Source organism: Odontomachus brunneus, unplaced genomic scaffold (assembly GCF_010583005.1).
Source record: "Odontomachus brunneus isolate Ranch 3 - 2012 unplaced genomic scaffold, Obru_v1 Obru_scaffold_091, whole genome shotgun sequence".
Taxonomy (NCBI): domain Eukaryota; kingdom Metazoa; phylum Arthropoda; class Insecta; order Hymenoptera; family Formicidae; genus Odontomachus; species Odontomachus brunneus.
In genome coordinates this window covers 160,305-187,013 of record NW_022639541.1, presented here as the reverse complement: position 1 = coordinate 187,013, position 26,709 = coordinate 160,305, and the positions used below count along the sequence as shown (strand labels likewise).

Genomic DNA, 26,709 nt, shown 5'->3' with positions numbered 1-26,709 from the left:
TCTCTCTCTCTCTCTCTCTCTCTCTCTCTCTCTCTCTCTCTCTCTCTCTCACAGTTCCCCGCCGAGTATGGAGAGTAGTCTTTCGACGGAGTCGAAGAAATCTAACGATTGCCGCATCATGCGTCGAGTAAAGTCACAAGTAATTTTCGTTTCTTTTTTTGAATTCTGGACTCTCTTTATCGACAAGAATGCCCGTAAGTGTTACTGAAAACCAATCAGGAGATTTATAAAGCACATCCAAAGACACATTTGTTGATAAAAGAGAGTTCAGAACAATTGATTTAACTCCACTTGCACTGAGGAGAAAATATATGTAAAAAGATAAGAAATATTTATTTGGTTTAATATGTTACTAGTAACATATATGTTTAAACTATTTTTTATTTAAATAAACAATTGCTCTTGTGAAAAGCTGAGCTTTTGAAAAAATATACATTTTCGTATTTGAATAATATTTCATAATAGAGTAAATAAATATTTTATCAATAATCCGAATAAATATTGTTTTTATTTCTTAGACATTTAGCCTCTAGAATATTTTCCTCTAGTATATTTGTCATTATTAAAAATTGGCGTTTCCAACCAACAGAGAGCTCCTCGACACTTTTCCTGCAAGTGTATTGAAGAAAATTAAATGTGTATTAAATAAAATTAAGGATATTCACAAATATTTTCAATAAATATTTTTAATAAGAGTCCAGGAAAGAGTCTGTTCTTCTTCATAAAAGAACTGATACGTCGGAAAAATCAGTCCTATCGAATCGAGCGTGCTTGAGAGTTAACGACGAACGCGGGAAATTTGTCAAGCGATCGTCGCTTTTTACGCAACGCAGGTTTACGGGCTTTTACGAGGGAAAGATAGATAGATGGGCAGTCGGAGACAGAGAGAGAGAGAAGGAGAGGGGAGGAGAAAGAGAAAGAGCAGTCATCCAACAGATGTTTTAATATAAATTTTGTGGCCGATTAAGGTTGGCGGGCTAGTGATGTATAGCGGGGAATGCTATACGGGCCGCGTCGCGCGCGGTAATGGAGTTTGCGCGATTGCCTCCTCACCAGAAGAGAAAGAGAGAGAGAGACAGAGAGAGAAGAGAGAAGAGAGAGAGAGAGAGAGAGAGAGAGAGCAAGTTTTAATAGCTACGGGCGTTACACGAGATGTTATTACCGCCGCGGAGAAATGCTGGCTACGCGAGCAAGTCAGATATTATTAATTGATCGCGCGCTCGTACACACCGTGACTCAATGCAGCAGCGGAAACGAGTAATTAAGTAACGCGCAGTTATCGATTGGATTATGCGCCAGAGCCACGATAAGTGATCTACGGCCGATAAAATGCGGCGCGCGGCGCGAAAGGAAACGGCAACCTTTCAGCGATCGCGGGATCGCCGGATTAACCAAGTGATTGGTGAAACGCGCGGCTCGCTTTTTCTAATTATGAGGCACCGCCGTTCACCGACGACAATGTATCCCACACGTTGCGCCGCAGTTCCGGGCTTATGTCAGGTTTCCCGTTACTTCCCGTCTGATTTTATGAAAATGACTGTTTCTTGTTTAAATTGAGCTTCGCGAGTATCGAGTGTCTCATAATTTGTCATAATTAAGATTTGCGTTCCTGATTAATAACAGCGAAACACAATCGACTCTGTCTGCGTACCGCAGATGGATCTTCTATGAGGACCGTCTTTTATTTATTATTTCATTATTGATAGCAGCTCATCGACTCCTTTCGCGAATATTCGGAAGAACTGTCTTGGTTGAAAGTTTATTTAGACAGTTAATTAAGTTATCAGTTAATTAAGGGTCATAATTAATTTCTCGCAATTTATTCTCTTTACAATATGCTTTATCGAAGAGAAGTTTTATCGAAGCTTTGTCGAAGAAAAAATTGCCTCTACTCTATGTAGTAAGCAAATAGAATTTTTGTTTCAATTCGATATTCTTTATTAAAATGCTAGACTTTCTCGAATTCAGGATGTATTTTGAGATGCTTATAGTGAGCTTATATGATAGATTTGCGCATGTATGAACTTGTGAAATACTCGCGAGACAAGTAAGATTTACTTCAATGCAGTATGCATTGTTTTATGTGTACACATTTCCATATAAACATCTCGTGACGAACGCACGTAGAGCGTGAATACGTGCACGCACGTAGAGCGCCGGGTGCGCGCCGGTCGACATCATCGACGTCATTACGTCTCGGCGAAGAGGGTGTCTACTAACTTGCCCATTAATATTGAAGATTCGGGACCCCGGCGTAGGGATATTGCGGCGACGCGGCCATGACTTCGAGACGCAGCTCGGGTGGGGCTGTTTAACATTTATTATTGGCGATTTGAATTCGCGCCCACGCTTCGAAGATGCATCTTTTATTCAGTTACATCGGCTCCTTCGGGCGCTGTCGTCCCGCGCGGATTTTACGCCTCGCCAACGGTTCTCGAGAATCGAGTCGCGCGCAGGGAATCGCGAGGATCTCTCTCTGACTGGGAAACGCGTTGGCTCTTAAAACTTCCCTTTTCTCGTGTCGGTATCGTATGAACGAGTTGGGTGTGCATTAAAAAACGTATCGTCATTAATTTCTAACTATTCCTGTCCTTCTACCTCTTCTTGCGATTATTACTGTTGTTACATAAACTATCAGCATTCCAAAGTTGCTGCAATTTCATGCAAAGGTGCACATTATTGCACGCTCGCTGCTCACTTCTGAGAGCGGCCAGTCAAGTATTCTGTGTCCGCGCATGAGTGCCTATCCGCACGCAAAAATGGAGAGAAAGGGAGTGGCAGAATCGTCAACGAGGATTAAAAAGTGTCTCGCGCATTTGGCAGGTGGTTAAGCGCGCTATCCGGACGTGCACGCGCGCGGCCGACGATGGGCAGCGGCAGCGCCACGTGGGTCGCGATCTTTCCGAAATAATTTAGGGGACGGGATCCCCATGCGTACGCATGTACACGCATCTGCACGGAGTTATTTATGATGGATTAGACCGGGATTTAAGCCACGACTAATTTATGTCAGGCCACGGGATAGCGACTCTCGACGATTTTCTCTCTCTCCCTCTCGCCCCTGCCTCATCCCCCGTCCCACCGCGCCCCGCCCCGCCACCCCCGATCGCGTACGCGGCTCTCGTGGCTGATTTGCGCGCGTCCCGTTAACGCAAAACGCGACGGGATAACGTTAAAACTACGCGACACACCGGCCCCGCTGTGACTTGTGTGAACACACCATATTTAAAAATGTGACATTTTTTTTAGAGTTCTGATACTCTTTTGAAAAGTTCAAGAGCTCTATGTAACAATTTTAAACAGTTCCGATCATTAAATACAAAAAAATAGACTTTTAAAAAAAGGTGCGCTAAGTTCACGCAGCGCACCTAATCAGTAAAATCAACTATTTCTTTAGAGTTCCGGTTTGTTTTACAATAGTTCTAGAGTTCTATATCATATATAACAATAATTCTACTAATTTAAAGCGAAAAGTCGATTTGCGAAGATCTAATTCACAAAATGTGAAATACGGACAACAAAATAAGAGAGATTAACACTATTTCGCGAGTTCTGCATATTTTCAACATTCACTTGTAATCAGGGAATGAAAATATAAAGAGTTCTGCGCGATTGCGGTAATAAATTATTTATAAAAAATTATATAGTGTCCGAGGTCCATTTACGCGATCTCGGACATTATATAATTTTTTATAAATAATTTATTACCGCAATCGCGCAGAACTCTTTATATTTTCATTCCCTGATTACAAATGAACGTTGAAAATATTTTTAAACCGACAGAACTCTCAAAGCGCAGGTAGCGCACCCCACCTGCTCGTAGATGTACGCGACTTCGAATACTATACAATTTTTTATAAATAAATTATTACTGCTGTCGCGCAGAACTCTTTGGATATTCGTTTTCTGATCATAAGTGGACGTTAAAAATATTTTTAAACCAATGGAACTCTCAAACTGCGGCTAGCGCACCCGTCCTGCTGCTAAAGTTACGCGACCTCGAACACTTTATAATTTTTCATGAAGAAATTATTTCTGCTATCGCATAAAACTCTTTATATTTTCATTCCCTGATTACAAGTGAATGTTGAAAATATTTTCAAATATGCAGAACTCGCGAAATAGTGTTAATCTCTCTTATTTTGTTGTCGGTATTTCACATTTTGTGAATTAGGTCTTCGCAAATCGACTTTTCGCTTTTAATTATTAGAACTATTGTTATATATGATATAGAACTCTAGAACTATGTAAAACAAACCGGAACTCTAAAGAAATAGTTGATTTTACTGATTAGGTGCGCTGCGTGAACTTAGCGCACCTTTTTTTAAAAGTCTATTTTTTTGTATTTAATGACCGGAACTATTTAAAATTGTTGCATAGAGCTCTAGAACTTTTCAACAGAGTATCAGAACCTTAAAAAAAATGTCACATTTTTAAATATAGTGTGCCAAGTTCATACAAGTCCCGCTGTGTGCACGACTGACATCGCGTGAGGAAAACTTTACGCCGCGTTTTCCAAAGAATTGGACACATTCAACCAAGTGTGTGTGTGTGTATGTGTGAGTGAGTGAGTGAGTGAGTGAGTGAATGAGAGAGAGGGAGATAGATAGATAGATAGAGAGAGAGAGAGAGAGGGGAGCGTGTTAATTCGTTGTTGCGATTTACTTGAAGGAAACTTATTTTTTTATAATGTTGAGCCCGACATCGGTGATGTGTTGTTTAGATTCGTTGTACGCAATCGCGCAACTTTAACTTTACAACGTATTTGGAAACGTGCGGAAGAGAGTGGAGTCCAGACGTTCTCTTCGCGATTTAGACATTGCGACATGATAATCCAGCCTTGAAGAAACAAGGACCGCGATTCATGCTTTCGTTCTCGTTCTCTCTTCCATTCGTCCAGATCAATGACTCCCGCGCGCGCGTTTCCTTTTTATTCCGTCCACCGGCTACTTCACCCCCGACTACCGCCGCCGCCGTTACCACTATCCACTCCCTGGCTCTCTTTCTTTCTTTCTCTCTCTTTCTCTCTCAGCCCTTCCTTCGCGGCCCTACGTCTCCCGATATCTCGCCGGCCATAAATTACGCTCCTCCTTTTATTTGCACAAGCGCCGAACTTAAGTAACTAGATCCGGAGTCCGCATCGAGGGGTTAAACGCCCAACGGTATTCTCTCTCCTTCGACTACGGCTACGATACGCGACGATAGTGGACCCACCCCTTCGGCCTCTCTGTCTCTCTCCCTCTCTCATTCCGAGCAGATGCAATTGCGTCGTCCCGCGGGGGCGAGAGAGCGTGTCGCACAGCCGGACCAAGGGGTCCAATAATGGCGACCTGAATAATACAAGGAACGGAGAGCGAAAGAGAGAGAGAGAGAGAGAGAGAGAGAGAAGAGCAGTTTTCTCTCTCTCTCTCTCTCTCTCATCGGGGCTGCGGAGTCGAATCATCATCGCCGCCATGGTCCGCCAGCTCGTTGCGAGGTTCCGTGACGCGTTTTTCGCGACTCTCTCTTCGTCGTAGAAGAGCCCAGAAGTAACCGAATCGCGGACGCGAGATACCGGCGCACGGGTCGGACGTTAATAACATCGCGTTAACCGTAAAACCGTATCTCCGCGAATGATCTTCGCGAAGAGATGAGAAAGCGGCGGTGGATTCAAGGGGACGAGGGAGGGCGGGGAGAGGGAGAGAGGACCGGAAGAGTCTCGCTACCGGGGAAGACTCGCTAGACTCTGAGTGATCTATGGGCCAAGATAAACCACGCGTTCAACAAGTGTGCGTCGCCGATAGTCTATCTATAGTCTGCGGAGAGCACGACGAGCAACTCCGAAGATGCGCGTGCATACGACGCTTTTCCGATATCTCTCCCGGTAGGAGCGATGGAGCGGCGAGGCGGGCGAGGTGCGTGGATTATCTCGGAAGCGTGCGTGAGTGAGTGCGTGCGATCCTCTCGCGGCGCGCGGGATGCAATCCGAGCTGTGTGTCGGGATCCTGAGCCGCGAATTTCTGCGCGCACGACTGTACTGGAAACACATGCGTTCCGCGAGCGCGTTTTCGATATTTATCAATCCACCGCCGTCAATCGCGCGCGCGCACCTGTGCCTGCGGGGCACCGCACGTTCTATGGAGCTGCGAGTCGACCGCGAGCTAACAAGGTTATTGTTCCGGGATGAATATGAACATTTGCGCGGTTAATTACGCACCGCGAAAAAACGTTACCGCCACATGCCCGGGAACAATGAGCGCGCGATCGCGAAAGCGAGCGCAAATAACGAACCGGCCGGCGTACAAACCCAAGGAAAAAATTGCGCCAGCTACAGGAAACGACTGTTATTGTAAAAAAAATATACAGGGGCAGAAAGAGAGAGAGAGAGAGAGAGAGAGAGAGAGAGAGAGAGAGAGAGAGAGAAAGAGAAAAGAGAGGGCTAATAATAGCGACGAAGCGAGCCCGATATTTCCGTGAAATCTGATTGGCTAGCAACGCTGCTATTTTGGAAGACAAAAAGTCGCGCTAACAAAATACCCGTTCGTGATTAACTTTCGCGGCTTTTTTTTCCTTCTTCTTCATAAATTCGTTTTTATACGTGAGATACTTTACAATGGAGCTCCCGGTCCGATGTATTGCGCGCGTCGTTACTAAAAATGACTGACGTTTCCGACTAATAAGCAGCTTATTGAGTGCTGCTCCTTCGCGAGTGCTCCAAGTGCAGATCAATATACGCTGTCTTCGCGTCGGACGGAACATTCGTTGCATATTGATTTCATTTGCTGTGTATTTGCTTCTGGACGCGCAACGAATTCTTTTCTTTCCATTCAACGTTCGTGTGCGCGTTGATCTCTTCCGAACCTCTTCCGATCGCTCCGATATCTCTCCCGCGTAAGGGTAATTAATTACTCGCTTGGCGTTCATGACTTTCTCGCGTGTAATCTCAAAACACCATCCCGCTCGCACCGGCTCGAGCTTGCGTTCGTGCTACGCGAGGAAATTCAGTTTACGAGAGCTAGACGCGGGGTAGTGTCCTCTTTCTCTCGCTTCCTCCCTTCCTCCTTGCCTCACCTCTCGGGTCGGTCCTGAATGTACGGTAATATTCGGGAGTAATCCGTGTGTCAGGACCGCGGTTGTATCTCAAGAAAAGAAGCAGAACTTCACACATAATGAAAGGACCGATTTTGTAAGACCGGACGTGGGCAAGCGATCGAGTGAGCAAAAAAGAGAAAGAGATAAACAGAGAGAGAGAGAGAGAGAGAGAGAGAGAGAGATATGGAAAGAGAGGGAGAGAGAGAGAGGACGAGCGGGACGCGAAAAAAAAGAAGATGAGGCAAAGGACCAAAAGAGAAGTATCTTGTAGCCTAACCCGGCCTCTTCGTTATGACAATATATCTCGGCCTCCAGGGAAACATTGCCAAAGGAGTCCCGGAGGCATGCTACCAAAGCTCGCGGCGGTTTCCTTTGTCGGAGATTCTTCGAGCGAGAGGAAAAGACGGCCGAGAGGGATCCAGAGAAGGATGTTGGATTTCTCTGCTCTCTCTCTCTCTTCCTTTTCCTTCTCTTACTCTCCCAGACCTTCCCCATCTCTCTCACTCTCTCACGTGTCCTTTCTCCCGCTCGCGCGCTCTCGACATAAAACGAGAAATACTAAACAAAACAGGATGCTATTAGGTTTTTGCGGCGCGCCACCGAGGCTCCCGGTTCCGTTGCTGACGATCCTGGCCAGGTTCTCTCAGCGTACTGCGAGGTTGATATCGACGTGTCGCGAGGATTCGGCGATTCCTCCTCAGGGAGGAAGAACGGTGCGAGTTCGATGTGTAACGAGACGGATCGAAGAATTGACGTGATGTCGTGTGTGCGATTTCATTGTTGCGACATTTGCGAATCTCGACGTCACCTGATTTACCATCGTGCGAGAAATCAACGATCAGCTGATCGCAGGATGCAAATGGTCTGTTCTTTTCAGCTAAACTAATGTAATAAGTGAAACAGATATACTTTCTCTCACTCTCTAACTCATCGCACTAGTTCAGCAGTGCAGCTAAAAAGAACGGAGCAAAAGTACGCAATGTTTCAAAAGTTAAAAAGCACTTGCGCCGTGATCCATATTCGGGCAATCTGAATTTGTCCTCTCGTACCATTGTCAATTTTCGCGCAACAGTCACATGATATGCATAACGAATGGCAGTCGGAAGATGAGAAACAAGACTCGTCGCGACGCGATCCACGCGCGGAATCCGCGCGATCAAATTAGCAAAGTAGCTCCGTAATCCTAATTTTTTCCTCCCCGGGCAACGCGCGGCTGTCGGGGTGCCCTCGCGCGAGGGGATGACACGTCGCGCCGAAGGGGAACGCGTTATCGGCGGCGATGCCGTTTATTTTTACGAGACGGCCGGGTCATATATTACACTACTTTTTATATGGGGCTTATAAAAAAAAATACGAGACCACCACCACAACCACCGCCGTCGCCGCCACCACGGGGGTGGTAGTGACTAAATGTACGACGCGACGCCCGTCGCTCCTATAAAGCAGTCCCGCGTTCGCGGGCAAACACATATAACGACGAGATCGTGCGCCTTTATCCCGTCATTGAATCTCGTGAGATACGCGTGCACAGCGTGTTCGGGTACTCCGCCGAGTGGCGTCCCGACGCCCCGCGATACGACGCACTGGCGTGAACGCGTTTCGTAAAAGCTGTACCTTTTCCCTCCCTCTGCGTTATACAGGGTGGATTTCTCGTGACAAAGACGCTGATCCTTCGAAGAGGACAGGAGGAGGAAAACAAGTTGGTATTGTCGAGTGAAATAAGCCCTTCCGTCGTCGCGACGCATGTTTCATTTGTTGCCGGAAAGAACGCCGTCTTTTCGATTAATTTAGATATACGTGAACACGATTCCGACAGGGTCAGAGCTTCGCGACCCGCGTGGCGGCGATATTTGATATTTGGGACGATTTGCAAAACTAAACCAGCGTATCTCGAGTTATGCGTTGCCAGCGAAAACTACAATGCACGCAGAGCACACATAGGATGTTTTCTATTGCTGAATTAGTGTACACTTTTGGAACTTAAAAAAAGATACATATACACTGAGAGAAAAAAGTTGGAATAACTATAATCTCACTATATTTTATTTTTGGCCTCACTATATTTTCGTTTTGGCCTCAAACATATATTTATAGTTCATCTAAACATGAAGATGTAGTAGAATGAACACAGATTTATAGTCACCATCTTATTACTCTATATATATGGTAAAGCACCTTTTAGGAATATAGTTACATGTACCTATATTTGCCAAATATTCCAATTGTATTGACTATATAAAATAGTTAATTTTTCTTACCATTCAATATTTGCCACCTTACCATATTTTTTATTTCAAATAATTATAATTCTTGGTAAAAATTTTACACGGATCAGTTATACTATACTTATATTGTAAATATTAAAAATATTATGGTAACATTTACTATAAAAATTACATTCCTAACTATAATATTTTTACTATGCCATTATAGTTCCATATATCATACATTTTTCTCTCAGTGTACAGATAAGACTCGGTGGAAGTAAAATGAGAAAGAGAGAGAGCTGATGCAGCCAGTTCAACAATAGAAAACAGATCCATAGTTTTCATTAATGGACCTCATGATCCATTAGCACTGCGTGGACACTCAGTAAATTGAATTCCACGATTGCTCGGAGCGAAGCCTCGTGGCGAAAAGAAAACATTCCACACCTCGTATTTGCACTTTTCCCCAAAAAGCGAGCCACCTCTCTTGATCGCGGGCCGCGATTTCCGGCCCACCCAGTATATCGATCGTATTCGAAACATTGCCGCATATCATCGTGTTACGATCGTGCGTTAAAGCGGAAAGACTTTCGCCGGTCTCATAGGCGAAGCTTACGACGACGGCGAGGACGGCGACATCGCCCTGGCCAGCGTCGGCGTATCCGCCGAGCCGTCCGATAAAAGCACGGCGGAACACCGCGAAATAAAGCGCATGGTCCTGAAATCGTCATTCGGGGCTCCGACAGCCTGGCCGTCGTCGTTCCAGGTCGTTTCAGGAGGCACGGTAATGGCCGCGGCAGCGGCCTGCCGACGGCCACGGGGACGGGATTATCGCAGAAACGCGGAGTGTTAATACCAATTTTAATCGCTCGTCGTAAAGACGATGCGCGCGTGCAACTATAACGAGATTCGCGTTTGGCAATAAAGATGCTTTTATTAAATCTACCCGGGCGGCTACACGCCGCTGCTCCCCTTTTTCTTCTTCTCTTCTCCTCCTCTCCTTTCCTCTCCGTTCGCGTGTGCACGCGCGCGTTACTTTACGGCCGCGTTCTTTCTGCTTTTTTATGGAGATCGTGACGTCTCAAAAGACAGCGACGTCGTTTTTGTCGCGCACCAAATCGTCGCCGAGTGACTCCTCGACGGCGAGCGCACCAACCGATCGCGCTCTTGTCACGATTACCGGACGACAACGGAGCTTTCCAGGCCGGCATCTGGATACGGATTCATGTACACACGTAGGCGCGCATCGATCGCGTGGATCTGCGTCCCGTAACCCGACATCCGGCGGCTGCTCGCGGGTAAGAGCCGGAAACATTACTCGATGCCGCGTAGCAGCAGTTACTCCCGTGGAACTACGTATTTCTGAGTGTAATACGACGCGTAATTGATATCGCGGCAACTGCTGGGTGCCGTGCTTCTGCAAACAGCGTTTCTCCTGCGCTCCGTTCTCCGTTCTCTTATACGTTTCGTGGCTTGGCCGCGTCGCGATTGATCTCGCTCTGCTCGCCAGCAACGCGACGGAGGGTCTTCGTCGCGATAAAGGGTGGATTTATTATGCAATAAAATTAAAGATGTCGCACAGACGTGCACGCAGAATTTTATCGACAAGTCCGCAGAGAGAGAGAGGCAGAGAGAAAGAGAGAGAAAGAGAGGAGCAATAAATCGTTCGCTTTCTCCCTTCGTCCGCGAGGAAGTTGAGGGTGCGCGTCTAATTCCGAAGTACGTTAGATTCTATGGGGGCGGAGGCGAAAGAGCGCGAGATCGATAAATCGAGAGTCGCTCGAGATGGTAAACAAAAGCTGAGAATAAGAAAGGAGGCCCTCGTTGAACCTCATTAAAAAGCGGAATGGTCGTGTTCGTGGCCGTCCTTGAATTAAGACCACGAGGGTGGTATTCGCGCACGTCCGCGAAGGGTGAGAATCGAAAGCTCGAAAATACGTTTCTCCGACCCACACAAGCATCCATAACGGCGATATAAGACGCGGAGCAGCGCGTGAAATGCGCACGTTCACGAGCATTATCGTGCGACTATCTAATTAACTACAAAACTACAAAGGCACACCGCTGTATGGGCACACGTGACATTGAAAAATAAATCCGCGACATCTGCGGCGTTAATCCCGCTTTATAAGATCCGTGAATTAAGAGAAAAAATCTAAAAAATAAAGATATTTATTCGGTGGTAACATATTTACTTCAAATCCCTAAATTTTTCTAGACAAATAGAATAAACAATTGCTTTCGTGAGAAGTCGTGATTTTAAGAAAATACATATTTTCTTATTCTTATTCCTATGAAAAAATTTCTTTAATTGAATAAACAATTGCTTTTGTGAAAAAATCAAAGTTTTGAAAGAAATATATATTTTCTTATGTAAAAATACTTTTTCTCAGTGTAAAAATACGTATATTAATATAAGCAAATGTGATATTACTACCCACCGAATATTTTTTTATTTTTTAGATATTTCTTCTCTCACACAATGTGTTGATAGTTGTTACTTCAGACTTGTGCATGAATGCATTTGCAAGCGAAATATACCGATTCTCTAAATATTTTTCCGCAAACAGAATTCCATCCTGAATACTGTCGCGAGTTTATGGCTTGTTTTATAAGACGAGCTTTGTGCGAAGGAAATCGTAGGATTCATCCACGGATGTATTTCGCGATTGCGGTGGGCAGATGATAGCACTGTAATTACGACATCTTAAGAACCAGCAGATGATGATAATTTCGCCGATTGATATCGTCGACGCGCACCGTAAGGTTCGCGCGCGCGTCATTAGCTCTCACGATCGGATAAGGGTTAACCGATTCTCTCTCCGGGGGGATATTCCTCAATTTAGTCGATAGGCTACTCTTTAATGATAGCCGATAGCCCAGACGTTATCGGCATTCCCCGGTTGGATAAAAACGACCGACACAACGTGCTCATCGATAGCTAAATAATCGGCTCATCACGCCGAGTAGCGTGTTTCTTATTTGGAGGGAGCAATAGCCCGGATGTAATATATAAAGAAATACATACGCCATGTAAAAAATGATGAATGAAAAATAATACAAAATAATAATTGAAATATCAATAAGTGATCAATTCAATTACTAATCGAACCACAGTATCACTTCAAAAGTGATACAATATTTTCCTCATTGGGAGAAAAAGTAGCTAAGAAATAGTAAATATTTATTCGGTGTGGGTACACGGAAAAAACAATATAGTTGATCCATACAGAAATCTGATTGTGCCAACCAGATTCAATAGTAAAATACGGAACAACTATTTACGTGGTTGCTGTAACCAAAGAGCAATGGCTGAGTTACTTATATTGCAGCAGTGATAATATATGGTTAATACAAACGCGGCTCATTACGCGGCAACTACAAATGTATATTTATATACTCAGGATCAGTTTTCACATCTATGCATTTCTAACTGTACGCGTAGTGAATTGCTTTCTAACATCGCTGCTTTGCAATATAGCATTAACGCAACTATATCGATATTTAGCTTGTCTATGCAAAATGATCCCTTTACTAATTTCTGATTGCCACAACCAGATCACGCGCAACTTCATTAATGTAGTTGACACATCAAAATAAGTAAGTCAAATCAACCATACACATAACTATCATATAAAGATATGTAGAATAATACAGTTATTTACTTACAACTAAATATTTTTTGTTAAGTGCACCACATCTCTTTTTTCCGTGTATTAGTAACATATTTACTTATATTAATATAAAATAGTTTTCAAATAAGAAAATACATTTTCTTAAATCTCATGGGAATCTCAGCTTTTCATGAAAGCAATTGATTCTTTTCTATTTAAATAAGAAGACTTATATTTAAGTGAAAAATCATACACACCTACACCAAATAAATATTTATTAATTTTTACTTTTTTTCTCAACGTATTATTGAAAATTATCAATAACTGTCGTAAGATGGCACTAAAATTGACTGGCAACAAATAGAAATTAGATATCCAGGATACATTCAATAATACAGACAGTGGGGCTCGAGTTTCGCTCATAAATCGTGTTTGGAGAACACAAAGAGCGTTTCTACATGTCCGAGGTATCCGTCACCGCGCGTTGCATGAAGCGTAGTCTCCTTTATCCATATCGATGTCGAAAAAGGAAGAAAAGCGGACGATGCACGGCGGTGTGTCGGGGTATCGGCGACCCTAATCGAAGGATTCGCCACGCGCGGGTATAACGACCGATTAATCACCGCGGCGGCAACTAGCTCGTCCAGGATAGAAGAAAATCATGCCCGTGCGAGATCGAGAAACGGTTCTACCTCATTTAGGAATCGTAGGGATACAATGTCGCGTTGCCTATACACACACATACACACACACACTAGTATACTGCCTCCGCCACCGCCCCCGCGGCGGTGCGTTCACGTAGTAACTATTACCCCGCCAGGGCTTCTCTCCGATCTCGTTCGCGGCGGCCTGTCCGATCGAAGGGGATTATTTCGCCTATTATGCGCGGAAAAAAATCTCAGTTCGTATAACAGAGTGGGGACCAGACGAAGACTCGATGACACGATATCTATAGGTCTGTTCTCTAAAGCTAAACTTGATTGCACTTTTCGTCTCTGGAGCGAAACAAATATACAGAACGAGTCATCTAATATTTAATTTTTAAATATCTGTGTTTTCTATTTTTATGAAAGGAGAATATGTAGGGGATAAATTGCTTGTGATTGGAAAGGCTGAGACTGATCACAACATTTGTAAATATTGATATCAATATTGCAAATAAATATTGCGACAGTCAAGTCTTTCAGCCACACAATTTAGTCCTTACAGCATTTTCTTTGATGCAAAAAGCAACAGAGATATTTTATGGTGTAATGTTACGTGATTCATCCTGTATAATCTGAAAGGAAAAGGAACAAAGCATCACTAGTTCAGCTACAAAGAACATTCCTTTTGTTATCGTGAAAACATTCGTCCGAACATTCAGTTGCGTCAAGATTCGGTTGAGAACTGAAAACAGTTGACTGAATAGAAACCTTCACTGAGAAAAAATACTTGAAAATTTATTTGTAGGATAAAAATTTATTTCACAGAAATAAAAATTTATTTCTCAGAAATATATTTTATATCACGGAAATAAATTTTGTATCATACAAATAAATTTCCAAGTGTCTTATCCTCAGTGTACACTGAGAAAAAAAATGTCTGAAAAGATAGCAAGTATTTATTTGATGGATACACTAATAACATATTTACCCGAGTCTAAATTCTTTCGTATAGAGATGGTATAAATAAAATTGCTTTCAGGAGTTACGGTTTCCCCTCTCAAGATGTATATCTATTTATATTTATTTATAATTTATTTATTTATTTATATTATAAAGATATGTTTTATATTAATAGCAAATATGTTATTAGTATCTAATAAATAAATATGTACCGTTTCCTAAAAATTTCTTTTGACGTAATAAAGATTTACAAATCTCCATGTTTCCATCATATTTAGAAACATAAAAATCCTTATATTTCTACATGAGCTATAAGATTTCCTTAATGTTTTAAGAAGATGTATATTTCCTTATTTCACGAAAAATATATTTTAATATAAGCAAACATGTTATTAGTATCCAGCGAATAAATATGTACCATTTCTTAAAGATTTCTTCTCTCGACGTAATGGAGATTTACAAATCTCCATGTTTATCATCATATTTAGAAACATAAAGATCCTTGTGTTTCTACATGAGCTATAAGATTTCCTTAGTGTTTTAAGATATATGTTTCCTTATTTAAGAAAAATATATTTTATATTAATATAAGCAAATATGTTATTAATACCCAACAAATAAATATGTAACATTTCTTAAAGGTTTCTTCTCTTGACGTAATGGAGATTTACAAACCTCCATCTTTATCATCATATTTAGAAACATAAAGATCCTTGTGTCCCTACATGGGATTACATTGTCGAGTTTTCATTTAGTTCTCAGACAACAGAAAATCAGGTACACCGAGTTTCTTTTTTCACGTAGACCCGTGACTATATCGACGACCACTTAGCACGCCGATGAAACGCTCTTCGAGTTCCCGTCGACCATGTGTTTGTTCCGAGACGACGACCGTCGCACGCGCGTGTACGATTATTAGCGTCGGTCTCCTCCGATCGGAGCGCGCGGCTCGTTAGTGCGCGTTGACGTTTTGCTTCTCGTCGCTGCGGCACGAACAAATTAAATTACACGAGCGATTCGATAATGACGCAAAGAGTGCAGCCAAGATATTCCTCCAATACAGTTAGAGTAAGAAGTCCCTAGGGAAGGAGACAATCAAAGTGATTAGTGATACTTTCATTGCCAAAAACCAACCGAAAATACAAAAAGTCCAATTGAGACACTTGGATTTCCGGTTTTTTTGTTGATATTTTGATGCGATTGTTTATCCACTGGAAAGTAGAAGTCATAAACTTTTAAATGAGTCCTTATACGCCGTAAAACTCCAACATTTTCATATTTTTTAAAATTAAAAGCTGTTTCACATTTAGAACCTTTGGAATCCTATAACTTTGGGACGGAAAATCGATATAAAATAAAACTTATATATTTATTTTCAGCTTAACGAGAGCTATCGTTTGATACCTATTTCAACCCCTTATTTCCCTAACTAGATTAGGGGAACGTGTCAAATAGCCATTTGGCCACACTCTTCCTTCGTGATTCGATTGATTCAGGGATCGCGCGTTCAAACGCGAAGGAAATTGAACCGATTCCAAAATTCACGAACTTTAATTTCGGGAAGGGACGTCGAATTGAGGTGAAAAACATAATCCTGCAGTTGCAGAACGGCTATAGTTATCTCCTCGCACGCGAGTTGAACGCTTGAACCTTTGAACCTTGAGTCCTGATCGAGTGGCGTTTAACATGATACAGCGTAATAATTCGCGGGCGCGCGCGCCTTGTCTCGAGGGATGCTTTCGGGACGCTCAAATAATCACGAAGAAAGCCGGCGACTCGATGACGACGAAGATGACGAGGTATTCCCCGCGGATGCATCTGCGTTTTCGACGCTGGAGTGCGCGACCAATGTCAATAAAAATAATCGACTGCCCGGAAGTCGTCTGGGATATTATTTGTCTGCGGTAGGGGGGAGGGCGCATTTGTTTAACTGACCCGACGCGGTCGGTCGCGAACGGCCAAGTGCTCGGATAAAGAGGGAAACCGGACCGAGTTTGCTCTCGCTCCCGGAGGAAATTACCGCGGAGACGACGACGAGCTTCCGGGAGCCTCCACGCGTTCCCCGATCGGTGCGGTTAACGATATTGCAAATCCATAAATTCGTCGAGTAAACCTGTCTTCGCGATCTCGAAGTGGGTAACGGTATAATACGGCGTACTAAACGACGAAATGCTCGTTTTTCAAATTTTTTAAGTTTCTGATCTTTTATTCAATATTACGTTTGGAGAATGGAAAAAAATTCTTTTATACATAAAGAATTTGCACACCAAGCATATTTTATGATAGCTACATTATGACACAATGCACAGATAGTTTTACATAAGAGAAACCACTTGAGCTTGATAATCCCATAGATTATTGTTTAAAAAATGGTAAAACTATCTGTGCATTATGCAATAATATAGCTATTATAAAGTGTACTTGGAGTATGCAAATTTTTATGTATAAAAGAATTTTTTTTTAATATTATTTCTGCAAAAAAATATAGAAAATGAAAAAAAAAATAGATATAAGCAAGACGCGAGAAGTAACGTAGTTGTAAAAAATAAAAGAAATTAATAAAAATATATGAAAAATTGAAATATAAAAAAAATTAAACATTAAAAATTAAACAATAACAAAACAAAAAATTAAATGTAGATATGCTCTTGCTTCCTCCTCATCAGTTCCTGAGTTCAGCAAAGAGTGAGATTAAATTGTTTTCATTATTAGATTACTATATTGGATCCGCTATTTTAAATTCTATAATTTTTACATTGGATTTGCTTTCAACAGAAAAACACCTTATCATCTTCAAAATTTTAAAAGACCGCTCTAATACTGTAAGCTTAAATGTAACGAGTTAATTATTCGTGCTTATAAATACAAAGAGTAGTTTTCACCCCCAACATGCACTATTGCTATAAAATTGATATAAATATACATATCTATTATTTTTGACTGCTCTACAAGTATATAGAATTTCAACAAAATTGGCGAGTAACCATAAACATAACATAAAGGCAGATTTACTTGTAAGAAAAAATACCTAAGAAATAACAAATATTTATTTAGTGAGTACTGTGATGATTTATTCATTTGTACTAATATAAAATATATTTTTCAAATAAAGAAATATACATTTTCGTGAAACCATTTAAAAAGATCTTAGCTTTTCATGAAAATAATCGTTCTGTTTAGATAAAGGAATTTAGATTTAAGTAAACGTGTCATTAGTGCTTACTAAATAAATATTTACTATTTTTTTTATATATTTCTTCTCTATGTAGGATCTTACTATAGATACAGTTAGATTTTCCATTGAATCGATAGATAGATGTAAATACGCGAACGAAGTGTGAAATACTTGGAATAAATACTTGTTTGAATTGTGGAGCGTCGAGTCTGTCCAAGAGTTACTTGTTATTGTGTACAAGAACGATCAATGGCGTAGTGTTTGAATACACACGCGATCATAGATCCTCGGCTGATTGTTTATGAATGAGTCACAACTGTCACGCTATTCGTAAAAGGGCATAGAACAACAAAATTTACGCGTTACATCGTATATAATATCTTCAAGAAATTACTTGATAAATTATTCGCAGATTTGTGTTTCTTGCTCACTCTTAGACTATTATTCGACTTTATGAGAAAAAGATTATATCTTTGACAACTTTTAGTCAAGATCTCGAATTAATGGAGGAAGTGAGATGATACATTAAAAAAAAATAACTTGTGTATCACGATCTTTTAGCGAGATATGGCCATGCGATTATCTTCATTATTTAATGAAGTATGAATTTTTATATCAGGCTGATTTTTTTAAATTTATACTCGGGGTTTTTCGGGTCGCTGATTACATATCAGAATTTTAAAATTCATACTGGTCCCGTCATTTTGGATTTTAAAAAATTAAAAAATTCTGATTTTAGATTAGGATTCAGTGACGCAAAAAATCCTCAGGATATCATTATAAGAGATATTCAAACTACATATTTGGATACAGTAGAAAATATAGATTTTTCAATATTTTTCAGATATATTATTAATTTATAATAAAGAAACAATATAACGAAAAGGTCTAACAAAATTTAAAAAAATAGTTTAGAGTATCCTAAATAAGCGCTTAAATTACCGTCTCGATATTGATAAAAGTTTAGTAAAAAATTAATTTTTTCATAAAAAGTACAAATTTTGACTATTTGTTTATTTATAATAATCATGCAAATAAAAATTTACCGGCCTACTTTGTTTTACATTTATTCATGCACTAAGAAATCTACAAAAAAATCAGTACTAAACATCAAAAAATTCGTTGAAATAATTAAAAATCGAGCGGAATAAGATGAGTCGCTGAGCGATCCATTAGAGGGTTAACCTCGTGTCGTCGCATAATAAAAGCGAAGTGATCGTTCGCGGTGCTAGTCTCCGTGAAAACCTCAAGGCGCATAGCCGCGCGCTCACACGAGAGATTCCGATCGAGTGGCCATATTTGGCGCTAAATGACGGCGTTTAAACAAAAAGCCGGGATTCCCGTTTCCGCACGACGAAAATCGCAAATGTGTGACACTGTATACAGGGACTCACCACCAGTTGGCTTGCGCGCCGCTTTGCCACGCGACCATCAGCAGAGACAGGAGCAGGTAGCTCGTCGACATGACGTGCAGACGTGCGTCGGAGCGATCCCGTGTGGAGTCCTCTTCTTCGGCCGACCCGCCGAATCTCCCGAGTCGAATTCCCCTCGTGGAAGCGCGACGGACGGACGGAGAGCAGGTTACGCGTACACGCTCCCTTCTCCCCCTTAGCCTCGCATTCTTATATGCGCCGACGACGAGGACGATCGGCTGGCACCGCGACGACGACGGCGACGACTCGCATCGCACGGATTTCCCCGTGTGGAGCACGCGGAACGATATCGAGCGAGCGAATCAACGAACAGAGGTAAGAGCGCCGCTCGAGCGACGGGGCCAAGTACGATAGATCGAACGATCTCTCGCGCACGCGGGGACCGATACACGCCGATACCGCGGCAACGTCGCGGCGCACCACCTGGCGTTCTCGCGTTCCTCGCCCCGAAAGTGCGTTGTTCTCCACGACTGCCGCCCGCTGCGCTCTCTCTCTCTCTCTCTCTCTTCGCCGCGCGAGCGTGGTTTACATGTTTCCGGCGACGTGTGTGCCAAGTGGACGGCAAACGCGAATTTGATCGATCTCTCGAGGCCGCAAGAAAGAGAGGGAGACTGAGAGAGCGAACGAGTGACGGACGTCGGCGATTCGAACGGCTGGCGGCGTTCGCGCGGCGGCCAAGAGTCGCACGAGAGAGGTTGGCGAGGAGATCGTGAAGAGGAGCGCGCGCGTCTCCGACGCGTACGATATCACGCTCCGTGAACGCTCGCGTACGAACTGTGGCCGGTAGTCACGCGGAAAGGGCAACGGGGGCTCTCATGATGGGCGGGGACACCATTCGCTCGCGGCCGCGCCGATTGGTCGCGTCGCCGAGGAGCCTTCCGAGGCCCCCACTCGTGCTAATTAAGCATTTCGGCGCACCGTCCCATCGCCGGTGCGAGCGTGTACACTCGCTTCACCGCTATTCGTCCTCTCGGCCCTTTCGTCGTGCTCCTTGTCCGTCTCTCCTTCTCTTCCTCGCGTGAGGCCACGTTATCGCGACGCGAGGAGCCGGGAGGCGCCGCAAGATCGTGGTTCATCTCCTTCGTCGTCATCGACATCGGGAGCTCCTCATCAATGAGTCCGGATGATCCCGGAATGAAGACGTTGGTCTGAAAGAGAATAAGAGTGTCTTTACGTTCGTTTCTCGACAGCTGCGACACAGATCGTTCGAGGTACGCAATTATTGTTGAATTTTCACGATGCGGTCATTTCGAGTATTACGATCTTTATAACACTATCTTTCACCTGAATATTACTCATAAAATGCGTTACGGATAGAGGGACGGAGATAGAGAGAGGGAGAGAATCGTCTCCACGAGTACACTTGAAAGAATTCTTCGTCGTTATGATAATAATCACTTCCCGTGAAATCGATTTGTTGCGTTGGTCACGAACGGAACTGTTTAGTCAATAATGATATACCATGGTATCTCTGCGGTACAAAGTTGATTTTTACATCAACGATGTCTCTTTCTTTATGTAGACGTAGTGCCTCTTTCCTTCTCTCGTGCCTTTTCACGATATAACGATTTATCGTGTTAACACTCGTGAGCAATTGTGCGAAATCATTCGAGGAAACTGCAAGATTCGACGCGAAAGCGGCGTGTGTCACGCGTGTCGGGCGAGCACGACCTCTGTTCGCGCTGAAGACGCGAGACGTCGCGCGGCACGTTGTATTTAGAGTGATCGCGAAAGTATACAGAGAGAATATTCTCTACCCGCCAAGAAGATCAATTGCTCACTTCACATTCCTTCTTTTAAGTGACCCTTCTTTTCTACGAGGAATATCTTTTTGATGATAGTTTTAAAATATCCCGAGTCGAAATTTTAATTCTACTTTCAGCTTCATTATTTCATTCAGCATCTATTTTAACGCTAAAGAAAGTGAAAAGGAAAATTTCGGAGAACATCATCAGAGTCAAAGTAGGAGTCAAAGTTGTAAATTGTATTATTAAAATTAAATCTATTTTGCTAACTTAGCTCCTACTGCTATGAATTCAAGGTTTAAGAGGATTGGAGGGTCAAATTGCCTGAAAATCGTGCATGTTTTTTCACAATTTTTTATGATAAACTAAATGAATATGCGAAAGTGTTATTTTGACGTCTATTTATACAATATATAAAGAGCAGAAAAATATAATTTTAGTGTTCAAATATTCAAAATAAGTGTATGATACATGCAGTTAAAATATATTTCGTTTTTCAAGGTCGTCATTTTGAGTCAATATCTTGACTCTCAATTAAAATGGTTCAATTAAGCTGAATTTTAGGTAGAAAATTTCCGTAAGCTTGTCGTTATCGGGTGAACCACTATAATAGAAATTGAGTAAAAGTTAACAAAATTGCAAATATCTTAATGGAATATTATTAAAATTTTCAGTTCTTTTATAGTAATAAAATGAATATTTCAAAATTAAATATTTTTACGAGTTTGTCAGTGGTTCACCCGATGATAAGCTTACGGAAATTTTCTACCTAAAATTCAGCTTAATTGAACTATTGAGAGTGAAAATATTACTGCAAAATGACAACTTTGAAAAAAAACCAAAATATATTTTAATTGCATGTACCATACACTTATATTGAGTATTTTTTCATCAAAATTAAATTTTTCTTCTCTTTATATATTATATAAATATACGTTAAAATAACTCTTTTGCATATTCATTCAGTTCTTCATAAAAAATTATAAAAAAACAAGTATGATTTTCAGGCAATCTGATCCTCTAATCCACTTAATATAGCGCCAAAATTTCGACACGGATATGCTTATCACAAATTCGGGAAAAGTACCATAATGTGCTTAAAAGAAGAACTTATTTTCTTTGTAAGAATTATAAGATTTTATCGAAGAAAAAGTTCATTTAACTGTGTGCAGTAAGTAAACTTTTGTTACTCAATAAACTTATTAGAATTTAGAAAGTATTTTGAATAAATTTGATGCTTATGATGAGAGTTTGTGATAGATTTGCGGATGTATAAACTTGTGAAATACTTGAGTCAAGCAATATTTACTTCAATGCAACATGTACTCTTCCGTGTGTATCAGTCATGATTAAAGGATCTTCTAGAATGCGGTCGCAGTTATGTTTTCAAGTAGCTCGCATTACTTTGCGAGTCGATCGTGAGTTTGTCTTCTTCGTGAATTCGCGGAAAAATTAAAGGTTTCATTGACGAATTCGATACAACTTTTCACTTTTCTCGAGTTCATGCGAAAATAAAACACACATGATCGATTCACTGACTAATACTACGACTTTAAAACATAACTATGCGTGGTAGACAATCCTTAAAAGTAGTAACACTTTTTCTCGGTGAGTTCACGCATTTCATATCCAAGGAGAATTGTTTTTCTTAGTAATTCTCAGGAGATACGTTTCCCTATTGAACACGGAATACGTTGCGGAACCCACGGAATAAAAGTCGTTACACTTGATCTGTAGGTATTGGTCCAGAAAGATCGCCAACAGTCGGCTGATTAAGCGTAACAGCACTTTTCCTCGATGAGTTTTGCAACGCGTTCTGTATCCAATAGGAACGCGTATATCTCCTGAGAATTGCCAGACAACAAACTCTCCGATTGGATACGAGATGCGTTAAGAAACTCAGAGAGAAAAAGTAGCTTGCAGCCTTTAATCAGCCGATTGTATGACTGTGGTGTAAAGCGACTTGTATCTTGTTTGAAATGAATATTATAACATCACTGTCGTGTTCGTTATCACGAATAATCGAAGATCACTTCCGCGAATCCATGCGATCTCAATTCGTCAGAATTATTTTGCTTTCCTTTCGCGCTCGCTATAACTAATATAAATTGTGCGTTACAAAATTCGATAGCGTATGCGCGTGTCGAACGAAAAATCGCGATAACAGCCGGTGAAACGTAATTGATATTTAATGCAATGTTTATTTCCTCGCGAAACGAGATGATATGTGCGTTTTACTCGTACATTTCCAGAAATAATCGTATTTCGCGATTTATCCCAAATAACACGAACGTTAAAAAAAAGTACTAAAAAAACTTTTTGCTGCGACTACTCAGTAATGTCGGCTAATAAAATGAGGGAGAGCGCAAATATTCTTTTACAAACAATCCTCGATTATTCCGTGACACGAATCGAAATGTTGTCATTGTTGGTTGTTCCACGGATAAGTATTAGAATAAAAAAATGAAAATAAATAAGTGCGTATTTCGAGTCGCGAGATACCGTAAAAAAGTTGTTCTTCAGCCGAATAACTTAGAGATTACTTGATGTTTTTATCACGATAGGATGTCACGATAGGACAATAATTTATACGATAGGATATCGGGTATGTAAAATATCTAATATGTAAAATGTCTAATATGTAAATATGTAAAATATCTTATACAACGTATTTTATAAAAATGTTATCCAAATAATCTAGTACAACCGCGCACGTCAGTCATACAACATCATGATATCTTTCTATGTATTTTTCCGGCGAAGCATACATGGCGATAAAAATAAAATGTACAGGAAAAATATAATTTAAATTCCCCGATAAGTCGGATGCTCGAAATCGACATTGATATATCTATTTATAGAATTTAAGATAACCTGTTCTGTAAACTTTCATGACAGTGAAATGTTACAAAGTATATTTAAGCATTTTCTAAAAAGTCCTACGCATTAGTAACATCGTATTATTGAAAAAAATTAATATTATCTGACTGTTTAAAATAAAAAGATATGTTTGGAAAAGTGTGACACTTCCGTCTTGCCACAAGAACTCTCGTATATTTAAGCATTTTCACAAAGTTCTATATATCAACATTGTTGCAATCTTTATAAAAAAAATTAATTTTGTCGGAAATATGTATAACAACACAGAATAAGATCATGCGCTGCATGAAATTTGAGAGTTCTGCTTTACCTAAAATAGTTTTCATATAGTTATGTTAAAGCAAATTCTGAAAAGAATTGTCAGCAAAGTTGTGTATTTTATAAGAAATTAATTTTGCTCAATGTATATTTACAATGAGATAATAATATTTAAAAATTTATTTGTGAGATATAATGAAGTATATTTTTGCGAAAGAAAAATAAAGTCAATTTCTGTAAAACAAAGTTTATTTCTGCGAAATAAATTTTTGTCCCACACACATACACGAATAAATTCTCAAGTATTTTTTTCTCTGTGTAAAACTGGTATGATGGAGCGTTCAGTAGATTGTAAAATAGTTCAGACACAATAAAATTGGAAATATATTGAATTATTTCCAATTTTATTGTGTCTAAACTATTTTACAATTCACTGAATGCTCCATCATACTAGTTTTATACAGAGAAAAAATACTTGAGAATTTATTCAACATTGTTAAGTTAAAATTTTCAACATTGAGAATTATTACCGACAGACTTACGCAATAATAATATAATTAATAATATAGTTCAGGACACTAAATAATAATAAACAATAACACTAGTAATAATATAATATAATTATTAATAATAATATAATTATTGGGCAAGCCCGTCAGTAACAACTTTCAATTTTAACAAATTTGTGAGCTCCCAATTTCATTGTGTCTAAATCTTGCAATGCATTATATGTCGCGCATTTTAGCGCGTCTTGTTTTTAACCTCCAAGTCGTATGACCCTTCGGTGAGCTGTGTCGAAATATAATGAATCTGTGTGAACTTACGATTAAGATGTGTCCGCTCTGTCTGAACCAGGTGCTTCGATGCAACATTGTATCCTGCTCAACCTGAAGCAAAACGACAATCATGAAAAAATTCCAAAAATGAAGAGTACGCTCGGAGAGGATCAGTCGTTTCGTTTTAAATTTGAGACAAAAGCGTGCAACGCGCTTATCTTTCGGATCTCGCGGTACTTCGATGCTCACCTTAGGATCAATATCGCAGCATGGATTCCGATTCAAGATATCGCTGAAGAAGTTTGAATAATTGAACGATGTCAGAAACGGTATGGAACATTGCTTGAGCTACATTGCTACTCGCAAAATGTACCGCCATAGCTTCGTGTTCAAATAGGCACAGCGTCTAGCTAGTTGCCTGGCGCCATCTAACAGCATCGTGCGGAAAGAGTATTGACACTACCTGTTTAGCCCGCTATTTTTAAAATATGTTTATACCCGATATCTATTTTAATTAAAAAAACTGAATTGATAATATTTTTTTTATTCTTGAGTGTTCTTTTTGCAGCTGAATGACAATGAATTTGGAAATATTCAAAAGATTATTGATTTTTTGGATCTTCAATACTTTAATGGAAAAAGAATTAAAAAAAAATAATTTAACGGAAAAAGAATCGAAAATCGATACACCAGAGATGCTGAGATTTAATAAGTAAAATGTCATTATTTTGTCCATTAGAGAATATTATAAGATATTATATTATATTATAATATAAGATTATATTATAAGAATATTATATTATAAGAATTTTTATAATTATATCATAAGAGCTTAACTTTTATAAAAATAAATTATATGTTAATTGTCTATGATATATTTCAGGAACAGTCAGTGTTCGACAATATTAGACCGACGATCACAAGCACGAAATATCAAAATTAATCTTACAAGCAGAGAAAACTTACATAGTGTCATCTTAACTCGGGTAAGTAGAATAGATTTTTTAATTTAGTAAAAATATGATAATTATTATTTAAATTTTATAATGCTTCTATTAGCCATGACTATACTAGCTATTAATTGCGCATCTAATTAACATAATTAATTTCAGTTGTTCAATCAATTTTTAAAGATAGATATAACAAGTAGTTTTCGTTAATCTTGATAGTATATGCTGTGTACTATCAAGCTGTACAGCTGTTAATCTTGATATTATTTTATATTACGTTATAATATTGATATTGCATTCTGTATTAAAACATTTATAATTATATATAATTAAATAATTTAATATCTGTTTATTATATTTTATATACATTATAATTTAATATTCGAACACGTGTCTTAGTTGCATTTCCTTTTCAGTTTCTATGCACTGCAGAGGCAGCTACCAATTATTAATTTTTATCATATTCACTATATTGATATTGTGATTTGTAATATTCTATATCTATTAACTATTCCCGCATTCTCACAAAGAATTAAAAGAAAAAATAGAGTAAATCTAAATATATTTACATTTATTATGATCCTCTATTATGCTTAGAACTCAGAATAGTCTATTTCACTACATATTCTTATCATCTACTAGAAATGCAGCATCTTCCATGACGTGGTTATATGATCTAACAGTTCTAAATCACACAATAATTTTTCTAATTAGTAATAGAACAGATAAACATTGAGAATATTGAATTAGACTATATACATATAATTTTTCAAATTTTATTAAACGTGATATATATATATATCACGTTTAATAAAATTTGAAAAATTATATGTATATAGTCTAATTCAATGAATGTGTATATATATATTCACACTGTGGTAATTTAAGATATTCCTACAACTCACAACAATGTCACGAATATGATTACGCAAGTTAATTATCGTAATTGATCTCGCTGTTGGTCTGATCAAACGTGTTCAAAATAACGCTGTG

The 26,709-nt window shown here is 39.9% G+C and overlaps 1 protein-coding gene and 1 long non-coding RNA gene across 2 annotated transcripts in view; one reads left to right on the top strand and one right to left on the bottom strand.

Moving 5' to 3' along the window:
* Nucleotides 1-19,971, bottom strand: part of LOC116848175 (protein Wnt-1-like) — a 65,946-nt gene extending 45,975 nt beyond the window's left edge. Inside the window, exon 1 of the mRNA XM_032824004.1 lies at nucleotides 19,069-19,971. Coding sequence (XP_032679895.1) covers nucleotides 19,069-19,139 — 71 coding nt within the window. The 5' untranslated portion in view covers nucleotides 19,140-19,971. The remainder of the gene's footprint in view (nucleotides 1-19,068) is intronic.
* A 202-nt stretch (nucleotides 19,972-20,173) lies between these two features.
* The window catches only part of LOC116848176, a 7,833-nt gene continuing 1,297 nt past the window's right edge, over nucleotides 20,174-26,709 (top strand). Inside the window, exons 1-4 of the long non-coding RNA XR_004378920.1 lie at nucleotides 20,174-20,318; nucleotides 24,846-25,095; nucleotides 25,335-25,478; nucleotides 25,650-25,752. This is a non-coding gene — a long non-coding RNA (uncharacterized LOC116848176). The remainder of the gene's footprint in view (nucleotides 20,319-24,845; nucleotides 25,096-25,334; nucleotides 25,479-25,649; nucleotides 25,753-26,709) is intronic.